Genomic DNA, 25504 nt, shown 5'->3' on the forward strand with positions numbered 1-25504 from the left:
TTTGAGTATGCATACAGTACAGGTTGATTATTTTCTTTTAAATCAACAGCTTAAAGTGTCATGGAGATAGAGAGAGTATAAGAAATTGAGGGAATAGTGTATCAAGGTGGATGGAAAATTAGCAGACAGAAGCAAAGAGTTGGAATAAATAGATTTTTTTTCTGAATGGCAGGCATTGACTAGTAGGGTACCAGTGATAGGTACAAGGATCCAGTTATTAACAATATGCTAATATGTTAATGATTTAGATGAGGGAACTCAATGTAATATCTCCAGATTTGCAGATGACACAAACATGGACAGGGCAGATAAATCAGTGACCAAGGAGATGGTGCAGTGGGTAAAGAATCCAATTTTTGGATCATTGCAACTTTTTCTGAGGCAGAAAAGACCTATTCAAAAGAGAGGAGTTTCACTCATATCCTGGCAGGAAGATCTGTTAGTGATATTCGGGAGCCTTTAAACTAGTTGTGTGGGCATAGTTGACCTAATTGATCTTTGTGTGGAACCACAGAGGTTAGACAGATACTAAACAAAAATTTCATATCAGTTTTTACTGTGCAGAAAAAAAATGGAAGCAAGAGAACTCAGGGGAAATAAACATCGATGTCCTGAAATCAATCCACATTACAGAAGAGGAACATAGAAAAATACAGCGCAGTACAGGCCCTTTGGCCCTCGATGTTGTGCCGATCCAAGCCCACCTAACCTACACTAGCCCACTATCCTCCATATGCCTATCCAATGCCCGTTTAAATGCCCTTAAAGAGGGAGAGTCCACCACTGCTACTGGCAGGGCATTCCATGAACTCACGACTCGCTGAGTAAAGAATCTACCCCTAACATCTGTCCTATACCTACCATCCTTTAATTTAAAGCTATGCCCCCTCGTAATAGCTGACTCCATACGTGGAAAAAGGTTCTCATGGTCAACCCTATCTAAACCCCTAATCATCTTGTACACCTCTATCAAGTCACCCCTAATCCTTCTTTTCTCCAATGAAAACAGCCCCAAGTGCCTCAGCCTTTCCTCATACGATCTTCCTCCCATACTAGGCAACATCCTGGTAAACATCTTCTGCACTCGTTCCAGTGCCTCCACATCCTTCCTATAATATGGCGACCAAAACTGCATACAATACTCCAGATGCGGCCACACCAGAGTCTTATACAACTGCAACATGACCTCAGGACTCCGGAACTCAATTCCTCTACCAATAAAAGCCAATACGCCATATGCCTTCTTCACTACACTATTTATCTGGGTGGCAACTTTCAGAGATCTGTGTACATGGACACCAAGATCCCTCTGCTCATCCACACTACCAAGTATCCGACCATTAGCCCAGTACCCCATCTTTTTGTTACTCATACCAGTGCTGGAGGTGGATAAATCTCCGGGACCTGATCAAGTGTATCCCAGGATATTTCGAGAAGTTAGGGAAAAAATTGCAGGATCCCGAGCAGAGATATTTGTATCACAGTTGAGGTGGTGGCTGACTGGAGAGTGGCTAATGTGCCTTTACTTAAAAAAGGCTGTAAGAAGTGGCCTAGGAACTGCATACTTGGGAGTTGACAACAGTGGTGGTTAGATTGTTGAGAAGACTGAGAGGTAGGATTTACATGCATTTGGAGAGGCAAGGACTGATTAGGAATAGTCAACATGGTTTGCTCATGGGAAATTGTGTCTCACAAACTTGATTGAGCATTTTGAGGATGTAACCAAAAAGATTGATGAGAGCAGAGTGGTAGAAATTGTCTACTTGGCTTTTGACAGGTTCCACATGGTGGTCTAATCAACAAAGTTAGATCACTTGGGATTCAGGAAGAGCTTGTCAATTGAATACAAAATTGGCTTAGTGGTAGAAGGGTTATTTTCTAGACTGGAGGTCTGTTACCAGCAGTGTTCTGCAGGGATCAGTCCTGGAACCACTTCTAGTTTGAGAATTTAGGAGGCACAATTCGTAAGTTTGGAGATGACACCAAAATTGGTGCAATAGATGACAGTTAAAAAGATTATCTAAGATGACAAAGGGATTTTGATCAATTGGGCCAATGGACTGAGGAGTGGCAGATGGAGTTTAATTTGGATAAATGTGAGGCACTGCATTTCAGTAAACAAAGGCAAGACTTACATAGTTAAACGGCAGGGCCCTGGGTAGTGTCAAACAGAAAGACTTGATGGTTCAGGTACATAGTTCTTTGAAGGTTGTCACAGATAGACAGGGTGGTTAAGAAGGTGTTTAGCATGCTTGCCTTGATTGCTCAGATCACTTGAGTATAGGAGTTGGGATGTCATGCAGCAGTTGCACAGGATGTTGGTGAGGCCATCTAGTCTAATATCAGAAGGATTTTATTAATTTGGAGAGGGTTCAGAAAAGATTTACCAAAGTGTTGCTGGGAATGGAGAGTTTGAGTTATAAGGAGAAGCTGGGACTTTTTCCACTGGAACGTAGGAGGTTGAGGAGTCACCTTACAGAGCTTTATAAAATCATGAGGGGCATAGATAACATGAATAGCAACGGTCTTTTCCCTAGGGTGGCTGAGTTCAAAACTAGTGGGCATATGTTCAAGGTGAGAGGGGGAAGATTTAAAAGGAACCTGAAGGCAACTTTTCACACAGAAGGTGTTTTTTTTATGTGGAATGAACTGTCAGAGGAAGTGGTAAATGCAAACATTTACAACATTTAAGAGACATTTGAACAGGTACACAAATAGAAAATGTTTAGAGGGATAGGGGCCAAAAGCAGGCAAGTAGGACTAGTTTAGTTTGGGAAACTTGGTCGGCATGGACCAATGGGTCTGTTTCCATGCTGTAAGACTCTATGACTATCTCTGTGCTTATAACTATAACAAAAGCAGCTTGAGAAGTAACCAACAACAAATTAAAGGAGTTCTTTGTTTATCCATTGGAGAGGTTTCTAAACAAATTATGAAAATCAAAATATCTGATGCAGAAGGATATGGGTTATCTTGAACATGCTATCCTTTAGTTTCCTTTGTATCAGAACTGTTATTGCTGTCACAAAATCATTTAGCTATGTACCTGAATAGGAATGGTTGCACTTCAAAATGCATGTTTTTCCATTCAATTTTAAATAATTTAAAGCCTGGATTTAGCATCTTCCTTTCTTAAACTCCCATTCTTCTCTAGACCATTAAAATCCTGAACAAAATCTATGACTTCAGTCCAATTCCTTGCTCACCTTTGCTTTCTAGTAGAAAGAAAATCATCCGTTTCTTCCTGCGAAACACATTTAGAATGTCTCTATTTTTCAGGCTAGACACTATGAAAGAGGGAGCTGCTGACACTGTTGGTGTATCTCTAGCCTGTTACCATAAATCAAGTAGGTTGACCCTGCTCAAGGGCAAGGTTGCCAGAACCTGAACCTCTCTGTGACTGACTAAGTTATAAAATAGCATTTTACAGATAAGCAGCACCAATGGATACAAAAAGTGTCTTACCGTTTGTTTCTCACCAGGGTGTTTGCTTCTATGTTCAATATATTCTGCTTGCAATTGTTTAAAACCAGACAGGAATTGTGTTGCATGTAGCAAATCTGATTTATTTTGACTTAATTCAGAATACTCCTTCCGTAAGTATTTGAGTTGTACTTCCTGCCTGTAAACAATCATAACATTATTTTCAAATTTTGATTAGTAAGGAAAGAAATTCAACTGATCTAAGGTAACTGGATTATAATTTGAATTATTAGTAATGTCACCACTGTGCATTTAAATACGTTATATTTCATCACTGTGGTGCTCTACTAGAATCAAGTACCTCACATCAACTTGCTTGCAAGAAATTAACAGAGATTATACTCGAAACAAAGATGTAGTTTATTCAAGCACAACCATAAACTGGGTCAAATGATGGATTTAAAATAAAATAAAATTTAGCATTACTCATTCAATTCCTTCTGAGCTACTAGAAACTGCTGTCTTGTCCTGTTGAAGGTTGTCATCACCTATGAATATTGAATATTAGATAATGTCAGCTCAATTTTCAACATTATACAATACTGAAAACATTAAATATTAACATCACGTCCCATAGTTACCCTTGCATTTGCTCTTTCCAAATTCTTCAGATCTTTCACTTGATGGATCTTTAAAAGAAGAAAAATTATGTTGTCAATCTGGATGAGCAAACATACCATGTAAAAAACCTGTCTCTAGTAAATTTTCCATTTGAACAATTTGAACAAATTACGTTTGGTCAATTACAAATGAAAATGTTGAGATATGAAATATTATTCACTAACTTTAAAGAAGGTTGCCAGCTCCAAACTAGCAGTTTGAATATCGTTCTACATTAAAAATACTACCTCAACAGCCAAATATATTTTTCTGGTTGATTTGGTTAATTAACTTTAAAAATCATTTTGAGGAAAGCCCACATGATAGAAGACACAGCTGTAGCATTGACATAAAATTGACTGAGTGACAGGAATCAGAGCACAGCTATGAACTTTGTCTATCCTTTTGAAAAAAAATGTATAATATGGGATCCCTCAGATGTTGGTGAATCATTCCTTTTTTTTGATACATATTAATAATCTAGTCTTGGACATGAAGAACATAATTTCAAAACTTGCAGGAAAGTATTCAGGATAAAAGAAAGAAATAGATATATTTCATGAGGGCACAGGCTTGTGAATTTGGCAGAAAAGTGGCAGGTGATGTTTATTGCAGGCAAGTGCGAAAGTGTATACAGAAACAGAGACCTGATGTTATATGTACCTAGATTGTTGAAGGTCATAGAGCAGGCTGAAAAAGTGATTAAAAAGGCACACAGAGTCCTGAGTTTTAAAACAGAGGTATAGAATACAACAGAAAAGAAGGATGTGATGAATCTTAATAAAACACTGGTTCAAACTCTACTCAAGCTGTGTATCCAATTCTGGGCACCACACTTTAGGATGTATAGGCTTTAGAAAGGATGCAGGGATTTCAGTTACAAGGATAGATTGCAGATGCTAGGATTGTCCTAGAGAAGGTTGAGGGGTTTTAGGCAGATTAGGTATTGTTCCTATTGCCAGAGAGAGACAGCAGACACAACTGAAGGGGAATGGCAAAACAGCCACAAGAAAAAGGAGGAAAAATGTGTTTACACACCAAGTATTTAGGATACACTGCCTGAGAATCTGCAGGAGGCAAGTTCAGTCATAGCTTACAAAAGGCAATAGATAAGCATCTTCAGAGAAAAAGATGCAGTGTTCCTGGAAAGGATAGGAGAGTGAGATTAAGTTGTTGTATCTGCAAAGAACTGGCACAGACATAATGGGCCAAATAGTCTCTTTCAGTGTTGTGATCATTACATGAAAATTGGCTGTTTGGCTGAATTCCTGAAGAAGGGCTTATGCCCGAAACGTCGATTCTCCTTCTCCTTTGATGCTGCCTGACCTGCTGCGCTTTTCCAGCAACACATTTTTAAGCTGTATTTGGCTGAATGGGTCTGCGTCCCTATTTAAAGTTAATACGATCCTCTTCCCGCTTTAGTTACTTCACATTCATCCTCTTGAACCCCTTTAAAAATTTTCAAAAGTACACCAGATCTTCTTTTAGTTTTCCCAGATGAAAGAGCGCAAGCTTGCTAGATCATTCCTAACAGTTGCCTTCATGAAATTCTGGTAAAACTCCTCATAGATCTTTTCTAAACTTTCTTCCCCAAAAGAAAATATGCTATTTGGAGAATGCTATTTGATCAGAACTGCATCATTATGACTGAGATAAGAGGAATGCCCGGTTTTTCCATTAATTCATGTGTTTGAACAAATTTTATCCATTTTCCTAAATGGCCAATTGTACGCTCACTCTTTTTGGACTTAAAATGAAGATCCAATAACCAGGTTGCTTTAATAATTAAGAAGTTACTGTATAATTTTTTAAAAATCTTCATTGAAGAACAGGTTAACAGTTTGTAATATTACATTTTAAATGTTTACCCGTCTATATAACTAAAAATGCACATCAAAAGGGGAAAAAAAAATCAGATTCCTCTGCAAAGATTCAGTTTAGAAAAGAAAACATTTTTATCTAAGTCTTTATTCTTGTCTTCAAGAACTAAGGTTTGAGATAGTCAGGTGGCTGTCAGTCTGATATCCCTGGCATGCATAGATAAATGTCACCAAGTCTCTGGGATTTTGGAAGCTGCAGCTTGCTCAGTATAAAGTATCACAAGGTCTTTCAATCAATTAAGGAGACATCAGGATTCATCAAGAAAAGGTGCTTCAGACATAGGAGATTGTAATATCCAATTATTTGTCAAGTCTTTGGCAGACAAATGCAATCGCTAAATTCCAACAGGTGATCATTTTGTTACTTCCCTGTATTCAATGTGCTTGACTTATGGTGTCTGTGTACTTTGGGTGGGAGATTTAATCAACAATAAAACAGTATTGTATTATCAGACCCCTAAAAGACTTGACTGGACCATCAGCAAATGGTGAGGCAACCAGTAATAGGAGAAAATAATTTATTTGACCTTGTTCTCCCCAATCCACTAGTTGCAGATGCATCTGCCCATGACAATATTGACACAAGTGATCACCACAACAGTCTTTATGGAGAAGAATTCACATCATCACATCAAGGTTACCTTCATCATTTCATTTGGTACTGCCATTGTGCTAAACAGAATAAAATTTAACAATTCAGCAAATTAAAACAGGGAACCCATGAGGTGCTGCAGGCCATCAGCAAGCACACTATTGCATTCACCAACAATCAGTAACCTCATAATCCAGTATAACCTCATTCTACCATTACCTTAAAGCTGGGGGATCAACTCTGGTTTAAAGAAAAGTGTATGAGGGTATACCAGGCAGGAGCAGAGCAGAAAGTGAGGTTGCAACATCAGGTTATTGCCTGCAAACAGCAAAAGCAGTACCCAAAACACTGAGCCACAGAATCCGATACCCAACAAACTGGATACAAGCTTAAATCCAGCCTTGAATCCTGCATGGCAACTAAATCACTAATAAGAGAAGGCGATTCCATAAATGTGCCAACCCTCACTGACGGGGAGGCGTTGCAAATGAGTGCAAAAGACAAGGCTGACACATTTGCACCTATTTGCCTGAGGTTCTGAGTGAACAATTCATCTCTGCTTCTTCCCAGGATCCCAAGCATCGCAATTGTCATGTATTCAGGCAACTGAGTTTAATCATGTGATATCAAAAATGATTGAAGGCACTCTATTCTGCAAAGTCTAAGAGACCGGACGATATTCTGGTCATAGTACTAAAGACTAGTGCCCCAGAACTTGCTATACCGCTAAGCAAATAACAGATAAAACATCGTCATTTACCCTGTAATGTGGAAAAACATTCTTGCATACCTTGTCTATAAAAGCAGGACAATTCCACTTGGTCAATTACTACCCATCAGTCTACTGGACCATCAAACTGTTGACAGCAGTTATCAACAGTGCTATTGAACAGCATTTACTCAACAACAACTTGCTCCCTAATGTGCGATTCCGCCAGGACCATTCAGTTTCTGACCTTCATTACTGTCTTTGTTCAAACATGGACAAATGAGCTGAACTCCAGAGGGAAATAAAACTGACATCAAGGCTGCAATTGACTAAGAGTGGCATCAAGATCCCAAACTGAAGTCACTGGAAATCAGGCAGAAAACTATCCATTGGTTGGAATCATACCTAGCACAAACGATGAAGGTTGTGGTTGTTGGAGATCCATCATCTCAGTCCCAGGGCCTCAACTGGACGCACCGTCTTCAGCTGCTTCATCAATAACCTTCCTTCTATCATAGAGACAGAAGTGGAATCTTCCTTGACGATTACACGCATGTTTGTGAGATTCATCCACAAAGATTGAGTTCAGAAAACAAAACAGTTTTGTTAACAATTCTGAGTTCTTGAAGGCAAAAAGAATAAAAGGTTTGAGATATTCTGGTGGCTGTCAGTCTGACATCCTAGCATGTTAGTCACCATTCACAACTCAAGATACTGAAGCAGTCCATGTCTAAATGCAGCAAAACCTGGACAACACCTGGGTTTGGGCTGATAATTGGCAAATGACATTTGCACCACATAAGTGCTGAGCAACAATCATCTCCAACAAGAGGGAAATCGAACCATCTTTCCTTGACGTTCAATGGTATCGCTACCATCTTGGGCATTACATTACCTAGAAACTGAACTAGACCTACCATATAAGTACCATTACTCTAAGAACAGAGGCTCAGAATTCAGCAGGTCACTCACCTGTCTCCTCAAAGCCTGTCAACTATCTAAAAAGATACAAGTTAGAGGTGTGACGGAATGCTCTCCATTTGCCTATGTGAGTACATCTCCAATTCAAGAAGCTCAATACCACCAGCTTGGTTGCCACCCCATCCATCACCTTTAACATTCACTACTTCTACCTGTTATGAAGTTGAAGGCATGTGCTGTACCTTTAACACAGAGTGAATGCTGTTTTGCACCAAGAGCTTACAAGCACCTGTCATATGACTAACTAGCAGTCTCAGAGTGAACTGGAAAATTGAAACTACGTAAAACTTGGCTGTGAAATAGGTACCTGAATTGGTTGCTGTTTTGACAACGATTCAAATTGAACCAGTTTAAATTATGCCCCAGAATACTAAAATCCAAATCAGTTTGAATTTATTGTTTTGCCAACATCGAACCAATGAGACAATCCAATGTTGGGGGCATAAAAAAAGCAGGCATTTTGAAAGTCAGACAGAGAGTAATGGCCATCAACAAAGTAACTGCCATCGAAACACTCTATCAAAAGGTACCTTTTCGTATGAAAAGTATTTGCAGTAAAAGAAAGATGACAATCCAGGTAGATCTTCAGCTGGAAAAAGAGACACACAGACGACAACAGCCGCTGTATGGTTTTGAAATTAAGTTGATGTAATTTTAAAGTGTTTATTGGAACAGTATATTGTTATAGAGTTGGAGGCAGGTAATAAACAGTTAAGAGAAAGGGGAACTTAAAGTTGTGAAGAGTTGTTGTTAAATGTTCACTTTTAGAGTTAAGGAATAAATTGACATTATTTTCTTTAAATAATGGAATGTGGGAGCTCTATGTCACTCATGTTTTAACAGATTACAAGGCGAGGTGAGCTTTTCTGGGTGTTTGGTTTAATTAACAGAAGGGTTCACTGCCTTGTCGTAACGTACCGCTGACACAGTGGCATATAACGTATATGATCTACAAGATGCATGCAACAAGTCAAGAATGCTCTTTTGACACTACTTTCCAATTAATGTCTCCCAAACAGTTTCATCCAGTGATCCCATTTGAGGAATAAAAGGCAAAGGTGTATATGTGAGGAGGTGTGGGTATGCTACATTACTCTAACTCACCCCCAATCATCAATATTCTCTCACATTTACTTGCCCACTCTGGAATAGATACTGATTTACACTCACTCTCTCTCAAAGATGCTCTCACTCTCTCTCATACTGACAGGATGAAAAGCCATTTGCAGCCAGGTTGCATCAGAGTGCAGACATCTGTGGGATCAGGAGGTAGGGGAATGCAAGAGCCACGTTAAACTCACCAGCATGGTACAGTGCTCTCCAACAGAACCATGCTGAACAGGAGGCATGCAAGAAAGAAAGAAAAGAGGAATAACACTGACATTGGCATGTCCTCACAGGCCAATGTTCCATGTAACAACAAACATTGGTTGAACATCTGTCAATGGAGATGATCTACACCAGATTGGCTGGTTTGGGAACTGACCATCCTGATTAACAGAAAAGAACCGTGGATGCTATAAATCAGAAATATCATTGTATTTTGATTAGCAGAGAACTAGGCCAATGAGCCAGCGACTGACGTTTAGAACTCCTGTAACTGCTCTCCTGGGCCCTGATGTACTCACGGCCACAATTAACTCTATCTGCAGTTTGGGAAGCCCTGACCTAAATTGAGTTTGAGGCCCCTTAGGTAAGATGCACCAAAATAAGGGTTAGAAGAGAGCTGTGAAAATATGTATTCCTGCAGTACTTACTGTTTCAAGAATTTGCTCCTTTAAATCAGTGAAGAATCTGTCAATTACTTTTGTGCAAATGTTAGATTCCATAGACTGCCTATTAAAGTGAACAAAAACTACATTTCATTAATGAAGCATGGACTGCAGATCCAAAAATAGCAAATAAAAAGGTTTCTGTTTAAGTTGCTGCTTCAAACACAAGGGATCTTCCTGCATGGACTGCTTTGTTTGCATCCTCATGTGTTTATTTTGACGCAGGCATCACTTTGTTCCATCTGACAAATAACAGCATTATTGACACCAGACAAATGTCCTCTTCCTGAAGAAGGGCTGATGCCCGAAACGTCGATTCTCCTGTTCCTTGGATGCTGCCTGACCTGCTGCGCTTTTCCAGCAACACATTTTCAACTCAAATGTCCTCTGCCAGTCAGCAATAACCCAGCTGATTCCAGAGGCATGAGGTGTTCTCTGAAACGTTCTGCAAGTAGGCGGCCTGTCTCCCCAATGTATAGGAGGCCACATCGGGTGCAGCGGATGCAGTAAATGATGTGTGTGGAGGTACAGGTGAATTTCTGACGGATATGGAAGGATCCCTTGGGGCCTTGGAGGGAAGTGAGGGGGAAGGTGTGGGCGCAAGTTTTGCATTTCTTGCGGTTGCAGGGGAAGGTGCCGGGAGTGGAGGTTGGGTTGGTGGGGGGTGTGGATCTGACGAGGGAGTCGCGGAGGGAGTCGCGGAGGGAGTGGTCTTTTCGGAGCGCTGATAGGGGTTCTGAAAAGACCACTCCCTCCACGACTCCCTCGTCAGGTCCACACCCCCCACCAACCCAACCTCCACTCCCGGCACCTTCCCCTGCACCCGATGTGGCCTCCTATACATTGGGGAGACAGGCCGCCTACTTGCAGAACGTTTCAGAGAACACCTCTGGGACACCTGCACCAACCAACCCAACCGCCCCGTGGCTGAACACTTTAACTCCCCCTCCTAGTCCGCCAAGGACACACAGGTCCTTGGCCTCCTCCATCGCCAGACCATGGCAACACGACGTCTGGAAGAAGAGCGCCTCATCTTCCACCTCAAAACCCTCCAACCACAAGGGACGAATGCAGATTTCTCCAGCTTTCTTATTTCCCCTCCCCCCACCTTTTCTCAGTCCCAAACCTCAGACTCAGTACCGCCTTCTTGACCTGCAATCTTCTTCCCGACCTCTCCTCCCCTACCCCCTCTCCGGCCTATCACCCTCACCTTAACCTCCTTCCACCTATCTTATTCCCAACACCCCTCCCCCCTACCTTTTATCTTAGCCCGCTTGGCACACCCTCCTCATTCCTGAAGAAGGGCTTATGCCCGAAACGTCAATTCTCCTGTTCCTTTGATGCTGCCTGACCTGCTGGGCTTTTCCAGCAACACATTTTTAAGCTACTCATCATAGTCCCAGGATTCCCTAAAACTCTTGATATTCTATTATTTGTATGGTTTATGTAGGAAAATGAAATGGGCAATTCTGCATGCAACAAATTAATGACTATCAAATGGATTTTGATGCCCTTGATTGAGGGAGAAATGTTCACAATGACACCATATGTCCTCTTCTAATCTTTGGAAAATGGTACAGAGTCTTTAATATTCAACTGTTAGAATCTTTGCTGATTTTTTTTCATGATTTTTAAAACTCATTATTAGTTTGGAGCTATGAACTGTCAGTTGAGAGCTGAAGGTGACCTTTAGATTACAACCAACAGCTTGGTTTTACTGAAGAGGAGAACAGATAAGCTGACATTTGAACATGAGGCCAGGCCTGGAAGTTAATTGCAGGTTGATTCTTGGTCAAAGAAAGCAGGAGGCCTGGCACTCCAACCACAACGCCCACATAGATCTAGATGGGCGGGAGGGAGAGGCTGAGTTGATTTGGCCATCTCTGTCATAACACAACTGAACGGGCAGATGAGTGTTAAAGGATTCATTAACCTTTCAAACAAATTGTTCCACAATAGATTATATGTTACAAAACTTGTTTTGAACTTACTTATATTCTGTAACAATTTTCTCAAAATCACTGAGAACAACTTCTAGGTCAGTGATATTTTTTGTTAACCTCTTTGTATCCTCAGAACATGAGATTTTCGCAGATGATGGACCAGTCTCTGAAAGATCAAATTAAACCAAAGTATTATTACTATAAACTGTTGTTTTATTGCATTGAAAATTTCTCTAAATACCCCTGGGATAACACATTATTTTTGAGGATTTCAAAATTATGATACACCATCCCTTCATAAAATTGAAAAAGTCAGAAGGGTATAATTAGTGAGACAGGAAACTGGGGTAAGAAGAAGCAACAAAACATTTAAGGATTCAGTGCTAATGCAGTGCCACATAGTAGGCCAGCCCTAACAAATGGCTGTTCAAATCAAATGTTCCTTTGGTTGTTCACAACAGTCAGAGCAAGGACTGTAATCAACTAGGCAATGCTAGCAAAACCCAAAAAGTCTAGTGTTAAATGATTCCGCAATTGGCAGAACTAGCTGAACAATCCAACTGATTGTGCTAATAGCTACATTAACAGCAAAGTTAAGATAATCAGTTAAGTTCATAAAATGACTTATTTACATTTGCTTGAATCTCAGAAATGGAACAGGAGATAGTGACTTGACATCACAATGAACATTACAACTTTGTGCCATTTTCTTGCCTTTTCTCCATAACCCTGAATATTGTTTCTATTTAAATAAATCATCTCATGTCCTCTTAAATGCCTCAATTGAACCTGCATCTACCACACTTCCAGGTACTGAGTTCCAGATCCTAACTACTCATTATGTGAAAAGGTTCATCACATCATATTTGCTTACCTTACTAATTACCTTATACCTATGCCCACTTGTTCTCAATCCTTTTGAGGGAAAAGTTTCAACCATTCCAATCTGTTTAACACCCCCCCCCATGCTTTTGGAAGCTTCCATTTAATCTCTCTCTAACCTCCTCCTCTCTAATTTATCTTCATAACTCAACTTTCTAATCCCCAGACACATTCTTGTAAATCATTTTGGTACTTCCTCCAATGTGTTCACATCATTCCATAAGCTAGGAATGTAATCAACTAGGCAATCCTAGCAAAACCCAAAATGTCTAGTGTTAAGTGATTCCGCAATTGGCAGAACTAGCTGAACAATCCCAACTGATTGTGCTAATAGCTACCTTAACAGCAAAGTTAACATAATCAATTGAGACAGTACATCAGCTGAGGTTGAACTAGTATTCAAAATAAGTTCTAACAAGTTTAACATAACCTCCTTGCTCCTGTATGCTATATAGCTATTAATATAGTTTAACATACTGTACATGTTATTAACTGCTCAAGCTTTTCGACTTTTCACCTTTGGTGACTTACAAACATATTAACTGAAGTCTCTCTGCTCCTGCACACACTTCATTTTCTACTACATCTCTATGTTCAATCAAAATGTATCATCTCTCCACATTGAACTTCATCTGTCACCTGAAACAAGTGAGCTTTGGCAGCCTATCATGTCCAATTATTTTCACCATGGCAACACCTTGGTCAATCAGGGCTGACTTGCTAACCAAGCACCCTTCTTTGCTTCTGTAGTATAAAGTGTTGCGACAATTTGAAATTTAACATTTTTGCCTTGATGAGTGCAAGGTGAACGGGTAACTGTTTAGACAACAGGGGAAAAAAAAGCAAAACAGATAGGCAGAAAGAAAGGTTATGAGCACAAATTTACTGAAATTGTTTTCATTTCTCACACAATATAATCACATAAATGAAAATTTAAGGAATATTAAGTTATCTGAAGGAATGTCTACACCACTATTATTTGAATTTTTAAAAATGTATTCTTTCACAGGTTGTGGGTGTCACTAGCAAGGCCAGCATTTGTTGCGCATCCCTAACTGCCCCCTTGAACTGACTGGCTTGCTTGGTAATTTCATTGAGGAATTAAGAGTTGTTATGAATTACATTGTCGTGGATCACAGTCATTTGAAGCCAGATTGTGTAAAGACTAAAGTCTTTCCCAAAAGGACATTAATGAACTAGATGGACTTTTATTACAATTGACAATTGTCACATGGTTGCAATTACTGAGACTGATTTTTAATTTCAGATTTATTAAGTGAATTCAAATTTCACCAGCTGCTATGATACAATTTGAACCCAGGACATTAGCCTGGACCTTAGCTAGTCCAGTAACATAATTAATACCCCCGTAATTAAAGCCCCTTACTCTTGATAACAATCTGGCAAATCTCTATTTTACCCATTCCAAGGCAAAGATATCCTCCTGAAATATAGTATGCAGAGTGAAACAGTATTGCAGATGCAACAGAACAGAGCTATACATGCAGTACATCTTCTCACTACTCTGTAGTCTCAGAGGACACGATAGGCTGCTGAAGCTCATGTGTTTCAGTGGAGAAATGAGAGATGATACGTTTTGACTGAACATGGAGATGTAGCATAAAATGAAGGGTGTGCAAGAGCAGAGAAACCTCAGTTAATATGTGTGTAAATCAGAAAGCTTGAGCAGTTAAATATACAGTATTTTAAACTATATTAATAACTACATAGCATACAGGAGCAAAGTGGTTATGTTAAACTTGTTAGAACATATTTTGAATATTAGTTCAACCTCAGCTGATGTACTGCCTACCACTCTGGCCACCACACTTTTGAAAGAGTGTGAACACATTGGCAAGAGTACTAAAGTGATTTATAAGAATGGGTCTGGGGATGAGAAATTTTAGTTATGAAGATAAATTAGAGGACGAGGTGGTTAGGGAGAGATTAAATGGAAGCTTCCAAAATCACGAGGGGGAGTTTCAGGAGTGGGATAAAACGATATGTTGCCATAAGTTTAATAAGGGTATAAATTTTGGCATACACTTTAGAGCTAAATGGTCTGTTTTTGTTATGATCAGAAAGATACAGCACTATAGAGAGGAATATTGCTGAAGAATCTGGTCTCATCCACAATTTTTCATTGGCAATGATGTAACCTAATCTCTGGACAATGTTTGAAAAATATTTCTGAAGTATTTGTATTTGAAATTATGCTTCCAAATAATGTTTGTAAACCTATTACAAAAGGTACATTTATTCCCTTCCCCCTCCACCAGTCATGTATTTTATACAATTATTATTCTCTTTAGCATGTCTGTGCTGCCTTATTCATGCCCTAACCTGCAGTAAGAGATCTTGAAAAGGCATCAGGTCCAGTTGTTCTCGTGACCAAAGTTTGTTTTCTTTTCAGCCTATTGGAGTTAACATTATCTTGTAGAGAAGGCTCCTGTCAGTTAAGAGAAAGTATTATCAAAAATTGTCCATTTTTAGGTAAAGCATCAAAAACAACTCTCATGAATTGTATACCTTGACAGTATGTATAAAAGTTGAAGTTAAACTTAAACCAAAACCATTGCCATTTTTATTTTTAAAAGGTTCTATTCTGCCAAAATTTCTTCCAATCAGCCTTGAAGACTCCTTGATAGAAAACAACATTACAAGGATAATATGCATTCATACTCACCAAATATCAAACATATACTGCTTTCTTCCAGGACAGATCTATTAGAAATACTAGACACAAATTTTGCTAAATCATTCAGAGACTGAACAAATGCAAAGCTTTTTTTGTTACATAGTGTCACCACATTGCGACTATACCTTTCCTCTTTTCAAGATTAGAATAAAGATCTTTTGTTGTCAGTGTATCGCTATTCTCTTGACTTCAGACATCTTTAATTGCAATATTTTTCTTGGTCAACTTCAGGTTCATCTGATAAGCTTTGCCTATCATTCACAGTAGATTTTCATAATTGTCAGCAATGGCATCTTCCATTTTCTGTCTGTATATATGATCTTGCAAATGATCAACTATAGCTTCCACACCAAGAAGATTATTAACTGTCTCATTATCTGCCTTGATATATCCCTGGAGTCATGGAATTGCCAAACATCATATACTGTCATCGGTATTTTCCAAGGGGTGTCAAGAATATAGTAAGAAAACTATTGTTTGCAATTGGTTACGCATGCCAGTAGCTATCCTTCACATTTAGACCTGCCTTGGTTTGCAGAGTAATCAATTATGATGCTACCACACCACCTTAACCTGTGTTTTGGATTGCCATTTTGAGACACTTCACACAGGTCTTATGGTCATGATGTTGTATGACACACTGACATGTGTCGGACACTTAAGGAGATCATCAGATCACCATAATCAGCCAATGTTCCAAACAGTTACTTCATAAAATGGACACCAAATCTCATCTCTATACTAAACCTAGACAAATGGAAAAGCTGAGGCATCAGTGAAAAGCTGCTAAAGGAATCCAAGAAACCAAGCAAATGCAGCAAGATTCAAAGGCTTCTGTGCAATTCATATGCAGAGATAGACAAGAATAATGAACTACTAATGCCTGAGAATGGTCATGTGTATATTGTGGAACTGAAAGAGTAAGTATTATTGAAAGCAAATATATTTTTGTATGAAAGTGGGGATGTTTGGGCTAGAAATGCATTCTGTGCCAGTGCGCCTCCTGGCTTGCTGTAGTCATGCAACCTCTACTGTGAGCCACTACCAACTTGCAGCCAACTTTCATAAATCACCATATACGTCAGACTGTAAACTTGAAAGATTAAAGCAACAGATATTGTTTGGTAGGCATTCCATACAAAGTCAAACTATTATGCTCTAGAAATGTTGGCTTTTCTTTTATAATTGTCAAAAGTGATCACTTAAATAAATAACCTAGTAAATATCAAAAAGAGGAGGATTGAATTTCACCAAAATGCATGTTAAAAACATTCATTACGGAATTGTGAACTATTGGCTTGTAATAGTTCAGATCAATAAGATTAAAAGGAAGGATTCGCATTATAATAAATCATAATCCAAACTTTTCTGCGTGTTGTTTTATAGGCTATCCCTAGCTGCCTTTGAAAAGGTGACTGTGATCCAAGTTCTTGCACCGCCCCCCTTTGGTTTAGGTGCATCAGCAGTAACATTAGGTAGGGAGTTCCAGGCGTTTGACCCAGCCTGGAACACTGAATAGTGATATATTTCCAAGTCAGGATGATGCAGTGGCGTTCCCATGTATATGCTGTCCTTGACCTTCTGATAGTAGTAGTCGGGAGTTTGCAAGATGCTGTCAAAAGAGCACTGATAAATATTTACAGTGAATTTTGTAGATGGTACAAACTACCACTGAGCATAGATGGTAGAGAAAATGAATGTCTGTGGATGTGGTGTCAATCAAGCTGACTGCTTTGTCCTGGACAATGTCAAGCTTCTTGAGTATTGTTGAAGTTGCACTCATTCAGGTAACTGAGGAGTATTCCATCACATTTCTGAATTATGCCTTGTAGATAGAGTCATAGAGATGTACAGCATGGACACAGACCCTTCAGTCCAACCAGTCTATGCCAACCAGGTATTCTAACCCAGTCTATCCCACCTGCCAGCACCCGGCCCATATCCCTCCAAACCCTTCCTATTCATATACCCATCCAAATGCCTCTTAAATGTTGCAATTGTACCAGCCTCCACCACTTCCTCTGGCAGCTCATTCCATACACGTACCACCCTCTGTGTGAAAAAGTTGCCCCTTAGGTCTCTTTTATATCTTTCCCCTCTCACCCTAAACCTGTGTCCTCTAATTCTGGACTCCCCGACCAGAGATGGGTTGCTCACTGCTGGATTTCTATGGCTATTTCAGTTCAATTTCTGGTCAATGGTAATCTCTAGACATTGAAAGTGGGGGATTCAACTATGGTAATGACATTGAATGTCAAGGAGATATGATTAGAATCTCTCTTAAGAGATGGTAATTGCCTGACACTTGGGAAATGTGAGTATTACTTGCTACTTGTCAGCCTAAGCTTGGATATTGTTTTGTTGCATTTGGTCATGGATCGCTTAAGTATTTGAGTTGTCATTGATGGTGCTGAACATTTTGTAGTCATCAGCAAACATTCCCACTTTTGACCTAGGTTGGAGGGAACATCAATTCTGAAGCAGCTAAAGGTTGGGCCTCAGGCACTCAAATTAAGTCTCCATAATCTAACCACATCATAGGGGTGCCCTCTCATTAGAGAGATAACTGGTGGTGATTTAACCTGAGGGCCATCACACCTCAGGCAAGGGGAGAGGTTGAGAAGGAGAGTCCTTCATAGTAACCTCAGCCAGAGTGAGGATTGAACCCACTCTATTGCCATCACACATCTTCATAAACCAACTATCCAGCCAACTGAGCTAAACTGACACCCGCCTAGGACACTACCCTGAGGAATACCTGCAAACATGTTCTAGAACTAAGATGACCGACCAACAACAAAAATCATCTTCCTTTAACCAGGTTTGACTCCCAACCAAAATCCCTCTAACTGTGCATAGCTACTCCAATGTTTCATACATAGCAATTAGTGTCAGCACACCAATCATGCCATCAACTTCCTATTCCAGAATTCGTTACCATGCATGAATCTTGGAGGCACACACAGCCCAAAAGAAAATTAGAGGCAATGCTGCTCCTAACAAGGCAGAGTTTATTCTGATTCTCATTGACTCCAATTTTGCTGGGTCTCCTTAATGCCAGACTCAATTTAATGTAGCTTGGATGTCAAGGAAAATCATTTTCACCTCACCTCATTTGAACCAATGCCATAACGTGGTGAAGAAGTGAGCAGCCCTTGCAGAATCCAAACTGAGTGATAATTATTGCTAAGCAAGTGGTGTTTGATAGCCCTATTGACATCCTTCATCACTTTATTAATGATGGAGAGTAGTGATGGGCCAGTAATTGGCCAGGTTGGATTATCTGGCCAATCTTTCACATTCTTGAGTAGTGCTATAGCTATACTGGAACAATGAACAATACAGCACAGGAACAGGCCCTTTGGGCCTTCGGGCCTGCGCCAATCCAGATCATCCATCTGGACCTACCACCTATTTTCTAAGGATCTGTATCCCTTTGCTCCCTGCCCATTCATGTATCTGTCTAGATACATGTTTAATGACGCAATCGTTCCCGCCCCTACCACGCCGTTGGCGACGCATTCCAGGCACCCACCACCCTTGCGTGAAGAAGTTTCCATGTGTATCTCCCATAAACTTTTCCCCTCTCACTTTGAACTAGTGACCCCTAGTAATTGAGTCCTCCACTCTGGGAATAAGTTTCTTGCTATCTACCCTGTCTACACCTCTCATGATTTTGTAGGCCTCAATCAGGTCCCCCTCAACCTCCTTCTTTCCAATGAAAATAATCCTAATCTATTCATTCTCTCTCATAGCTAGCACCCTCCATACTAGGCAACATCCTGGTGAACCTCCTCTGCCTCTCTCCAAAGCATCCACATATTTTGGTAATGTGACAACAGTTTAGCTAGCGATGCAAGATCTAGAGTACAAGTCTTCAGCACTAATGTTGGAATGTTGTCAGGGTGTATAAGCTTTGCAGCAGCTAGTGCGTCTAGAAATTTCTTCATATCAAGTGCAGTGGAGTGAATTGGATGAAGATTAGAATCTGTAATGCTGGGGACCTCTGCAAAGGCCAATTTGGATAATCTACTCAGCACTTCTGGTTGAAGATTATTGTAAATGCTTATTTTTTGAACTGATTTTCTAGGCTATCCTATTGTTGAGATAGGAATATTTGTGGAGCCTCGTCGTCCAGTGACTTACGTAATTATCCACTATCATTCCCAACCAAGCCTTTGGTTGTGGAATTGCTTAGCTCTGTCTTTAACTTGCTGCTTTTACTTCTTAAACAGTAGTTCTGTTTTGTAGCTTCATTCAGTTGACACTTCATTTTCAGGTATGCCTGGTACTGCTCTTGGCATGCCTTCCTACACACTTCATCAAAGCTGCCTGATCCCGGCTTAGGGATAATAGCAGAATAGGAAATATGTCAGGTCTTGAGGAAACAGATTGTGAACAAATACAATTCCGTTGCTGCTGATGGATCATGGGACTTAATTTATCCCCACTCTCGAATTGCTAGAACTGCATGAAATATCTCCCATTTAGTATGGCGATAGTACTACACAGCACTATGGACGGTTTTCTCAATAAAAACAGGACTTCATCTCCACATTGACTGTGGGGTAGTCATTCTTCCTACTAATGGACAGATTTGTGACAATCAGGTCAAATATACCTCTCCTTCTTATTACCTGCTGCAGACTCAATCTAGCTGCTATTTCCTTATGATTCAACCAGCTCATTCAGTAGTAGTATGGCTGAGCCACTCTTGGAGGTGGGTGGTGAAGATCCCCACCCAGAATACAATCTACACCCTAACCACCCTTAGTGCTTCCTTCAAGTTGTGCGCTAACGATTTATCAGCCAAATGAGGGCTAATGTGTGGTAGTCTGGAAGAGGTCTCTTTGCTCATGTTTGACGTAATGCCATGAGATTTCATTGAATCCAGAGATAATGCTGAGGACTCGAGACTGTATACCACGGTACCACCACCTCTGCTGGATCTGTCAATGGAACAGTACGTAACCAGAGATGATGTTGATGATATCTGTAATTTACAATTTTGTGAATATGATGATGTGCTGTTGCTCGAACAATCTGAGAGAGTTCGCCTAGTTTTTGCTCAAGCCTCTACATGTTAGAAAGAGGACTCTGCAGGGTAGGCAAATCTGTAATTGCTTCATCATCTGCAATGGCTTAGTTAATGCCATTATCCTTTCAGCAGTTGATACAACTGAATAGGCCATTTGAAAAGGCAGTTAAGATTCAACCACATTGCTATGGGTCTGGAGTCACATGTAGGCCAGCTAGATAAGGACATTAGTGTATCAGATGATTATTTACTACAATTGACAATGGTCTCATGGTTCATTTTACCACATTAGAATTCCATAATCTCCCATGGTGGGATTGGAACTTGGGTTCCCTAAACATTATGCGGGCATCTGAATGACATGCTCAGCAACAATGCCTCAAGCTTACCATGATACCGTAAAATCACTTTGCTTTATTGTTTCACAGGGTAGCAAGGTTAAGAATCACAGTTACCTATTAAACCTTCTGCACTTTAACAGCCATGTCATTTTCCTTGGTCTGGCCAAACAAAAAGAATTATACTGAATCAAAAAGCAAGTTGCTTACCATGGAAGGCTCTGCATGAAAAGAGGAGTTCCTGCTGTGAGATGTTGATGCACTTGCTCTCTTGCTCCTTTGCCTTTTTCGCTTTGAAAGAGATGCCCAAGTTTCAAGCGGCGATTTCTTTGTTCTACCAGTCAAAGCAGCACCCTGCAGATTTCTAGAGTTCCGATCACTGGGATTTGTTACTCCACTTGTCCGTGACCGAGTATCCTCTGATCGTTTGGAGGCTTTACTGGATTGCGAATTGGATACTGCTTTCAACTTCACTAATTCAGTTTCTGCCTTTGAAACAATTTTTTTTAAATGAAGCAAAGCAAATCAAAATTGGCAACTTAGACAGAAATGGCCCTGAATTACACATTCCAACATTTTCTCTCCATTCATGTGAACATACATTTCTCATGACAATGAAATTGGAACATGTAAATTTCTTAAGGATTTTAAACAAGGTAAGTGCTTAAAACTGTTTCGCCTGGCTGGATCATCTAGAACACAGGGTCACAGTCTCAGAATAAGGGATCAATTATATAGATTGAGATGAGGAGAAATTATTTCAGACAAATCATACATACAATCTTTTGAATCAAAACACATATTGCTGGAAACGTTCAGCAGGTCTGGCAGCATCTGTGAAGAGAAATCAAAGTTAATGTTTCGGTTGTGGTAACCCTTCAACAGAGTTCTCGGATTTCTTTTCACAGATGGTGCCAGACCTGAGCTTTTCCAGCAATTTCGGTTTTTGTTTCTGATTTACAGCATTTGCATTTTTTTGTTTTTTATTTAATATTTTGAACCATCGGAGGGATTAGACAACCTTGGCTGACAAAGGAAGTCAGGAAATGTCTTAAAGAAAAAGAGAGATCCTATAAAGTGGCTAAGAACAGTGGGAAATCAGAAGATTGGGAAGGATACAAAAGCAAACAGAGGATAACAAAGAGTATAATAAGAAATGAGAGGATCAAATATGAAGGTAGGCTAGCCAGTAATATTAGAAATAATAGTAAAAGTTTCTTTCAGTACATAAGAAACAAACGACAGGCAAAAGTAGACATTGGGCCACTTCAAACTGATGCAGGAAGCCTAGTGTTGGGAGATAAGGAAATAGCAGGAGAACTTAACAAGTACTTTGCGTCAGTTTTCACAGTGGAAGACATGAGTAATATCCCAAAAATTAAAGGGTGTCACGGGGCTGAGTTGAGTATGGTTGCCATTACGAAAGAGATAGTGCTAGAAAAGTTAAAAAGTCTTAAAATTGATAAATCTCCTGGCCCCGATGGGATACACCCTAGAGTTCTGAGAGAGGTGGCTGAGGAAATAGCAGAGGCATTGGTTGAGATCTTTCAAGAGTCACTGGAGTCAGGAAAGGTCCCGGATGATTGGAAGATGGCTGTAGTAACCCCCTTGTTCAAGAAAGGATCAAGGCAAAAGATGGAAAATTATAGGCCAATCAGCTTAACCTCGGTTGTTGGTAAAATTCTAGAATCCATCATTAAGGATGAGGTTTCTAAATTCTTGGAAGAGCAGAGTCTGATTAGAACAAGTCAACATGGATTTAGTAAAGGGAGGTCATGCCTGACAAACCTGTTGGAATTTTTTGAAGAGGTAACAAGTAGGTTAGACCAGGGAAACCCAGTGGATGTGGTCTATCTAGACTTTCAAAAGGCCTTTGATAAGGTGCCACACAGGAGGCTGCTGAGCAAGGTGAGGGCCCATGTTGTTCGAGGTGAGCTGCTGGGATGGATTGAGGATTGGCTGTCTAACAGAAGGCAGAGAGTTGGGATAAAAGGTTCTTTTTCAGAATGGCAGCCGGTGACGAGCGGTGTCCCGCAGGGTTCGGTGCTGGGGCCACAGCTGTTCGCATTATATATTAATGATTTGGATGAGGGAACCGGGGGCATTCTAGCGAAGTTTGCCGATGATACGAAGTTAGGTGGACAGGCAGGTAGTACTGAGGAAGTGGGGAGGCTACAGAAGGATCTAGACAGGTTGGGAGAGTGGTCCAGGAAATGGCTGATGGAATTTAACGTGAGCAAGTGCAAGGTCTTGCACTTTGGCAAAAAGAATAAAAGCATGGACTACTTTCTAAATGGTGAGAAAATTAATAAAGCCAAAGCACAAAGGGATCTGGGAGTGCTAGTCGAGGATTCTCTAAAGGTAAACATGCAGGTTGAGTCTGTGATTAAGAAAGCAAATGCAATGTTGTCTCTTATCTCAAGAGGGTTGGAATATAAAAGCAGAGATGTACTACTAAGACTTTATAAAGCTCTGGTTAGGCCCCATTTGGAGTACTGTGTCCAGTTTTGGTCCCCACACCTCAGGAAGGACATACTGGCACTGGAACGTGTCCAGCGGAGATTCACACGGATGATCCCTGGAATGACAGGTCTAGCATATGAGGAACGGCTGAGGATACTGGGATTGTATTCGTTGGAGTTTAGAAGATTAAGGGGAGACTTAATAGAGACGTACAAAATAATACATGGCTTGGAAAAGGTGGATGCTAGGAAATTGTTTCTGTTAGGCGAGGAGACTAGGACCCGTGGACACAGCCTTAGAATTCGAGGGGGTCATTTCAGAACAGAAATGCGGAGACATTTCTTCAGCCAGAGAGTGGTGGGCCTGTGGAATTCATTGCCACGGAGTGCAGTGGAAGTCGGGACGCTAAATTTCTTCAAGGCTGAGATTGATAGATTCTTGTTGTCTAGAGGAATTAAGGGCTACGGGGAGAACGCTGGTAAGTGGAGCTGAAATGCGCATCAGCCATGATTGAATGGCGGAGTGGACTCGATGGGCCGAATGGCCTTACTTCCACTCCTATGTCTTATGGTCTTATCTACCTCAGACAGTTGTGGATGCTCAGCCACTGAATAGAAAGGTAGTAAGGCAGAAGTAGGTTTTTGGGAATTGAGGATATTAATGGACATGAAGACATTGTGGGAATTTAAAATTGAAACAAAAGATCAGCCATGAACTTGCTGAATGGTAGCACGAGGAGCTAAATAGCCTGTGCTGTAGCAAAATCAAATCATGTTTTTAATTGTAGCTGCAAGTTTGAGGACTGTCTTACACTTTAACAAGATATTTGCATTTCTAGTATGGAAAAGCAAGTGTAAAACCTTCCCTTGGAATAATATTTAGTAAGAAAAAAAAAACTTTATTTTGCTGTTACACTATAAGATGGATTATGGGGATAAAATGATTATGTTAATAATGAATGTTCTACTTGACTTAAATTTGAGCAAATACCTTCTGAAGAGACTCTGTTGTACTTTCATTCGATGCCTCATTGTTCACACCTTCTGTATTAATTTCACTTTCTTCTGCTTCCACACCTTCAGATATGCGAGTCAAAGCACTGCTATACTTGAAGGAATGAGAATAGGGTATTATAAGGACTGACAGACTTTCATGAAGCAAGAAAGTTGGCAGCAAGGAGAGTGGGACTTGTGAGATATCAGTGCTCAGCGGGAGTATAAAAATCAGGGCTGAGGCTTGAGACCTGCATCACTTATTTGGGAGTCAGAAAGTCAACGAGCCCTGTGAAGGGGCAGTGCAGAGTTGGGGTATACAGACTGGAGCAAGACTTAATGGTACACCATTTACGTGGGAGCCGGAGGAGGAGGAGTGGACCTGTGGGTGAGATGAGCAGAGGAGGAGTATATAAATTGGGACCAAGGCTACACCAGTTACCTGGGAGTCAAAAGAGGCAGCAGGAGGTAAAGCAGCAGGACCAGTGGGGGGAGTAGCCAGTGCCAAATTTGAAATACTTAAAAAAAAAGGGCCACCTCATGTCAAACAAAGTTTATACTGTTATAGATTCTTAATAACTTACTGTATATTAGAAAAAAAGTTATTTTCAAAACAAGTAGGTGTATTGGATTTAACTCAGAAGTTGGAGCCAAATAAAGTAATAAAAATAACATAGGGGATGTAAAGTTCAGAATTAAAGTTAAGATGTCCAAAGACTTTGATTTTCAAACTAGTGTTTGGGGTGCAATAAGGTTCTGAGCATGATTAGTATTTCTTAAAGAAAGTAACTAACAAGCTTTATCTAAAGGGAAGTCATGACAGTGCAGCTCACACCCAGGATATGCACCTCCTTCGCTATGTGAGAAGCCATGGACACTTCTTGAGTTCCTAGTGGCTACATACATAGGATGTGCATCCAGCTGCAGCTGCTGGTTAACCACATTTAACTGCTGGAGTGGGGGAATGGACTCACTGTGGAGCCACTACGTAGAGTAGCAGAAAGCAGGCAGTGCAAGAATCTCATGTGGCCATGCTTTTCTCTAACAGATACACCATTTTGGATTGTTGGGTGGTTGCAGGGCGTGTGTTGGGGGGTGACTGGGAGACTTTGCAAGACTGCAGCAGAAACTAG

General features: G+C 40.3%; 1 protein-coding gene across 3 annotated transcripts in view; it reads right to left on the minus strand.

The window, feature by feature from the left end:
- The window catches only part of cenpu (centromere protein U), a 55481-nt gene that overhangs the window by 846 nt on the left and 29131 nt on the right, over window positions 1-25504 (minus strand). For all 3 annotated transcript variants that reach the window (XM_072595177.1, XM_072595159.1, XM_072595168.1), the window contains exons 5-12: window positions 24370-24481; window positions 21127-21405; window positions 15186-15291; window positions 12009-12126; window positions 10003-10081; window positions 4065-4112; window positions 3910-3971; window positions 3466-3622 (exon numbers count right to left, since the gene is read on the minus strand). In XM_072595177.1, coding sequence (XP_072451278.1) covers window positions 3466-3622; window positions 3910-3971; window positions 4065-4112; window positions 10003-10081; window positions 12009-12126; window positions 15186-15291; window positions 21127-21405; window positions 24370-24481 — 961 coding nt within the window. The remainder of the gene's footprint in view (window positions 1-3465; window positions 3623-3909; window positions 3972-4064; window positions 4113-10002; window positions 10082-12008; window positions 12127-15185; window positions 15292-21126; window positions 21406-24369; window positions 24482-25504) is intronic.

The sequence above is a fragment of the Chiloscyllium punctatum genome, chromosome 2, assembly GCF_047496795.1.
Source record: "Chiloscyllium punctatum isolate Juve2018m chromosome 2, sChiPun1.3, whole genome shotgun sequence".
NCBI classification, from domain to species: Eukaryota; Metazoa; Chordata; class Chondrichthyes; order Orectolobiformes; family Hemiscylliidae; genus Chiloscyllium; species Chiloscyllium punctatum.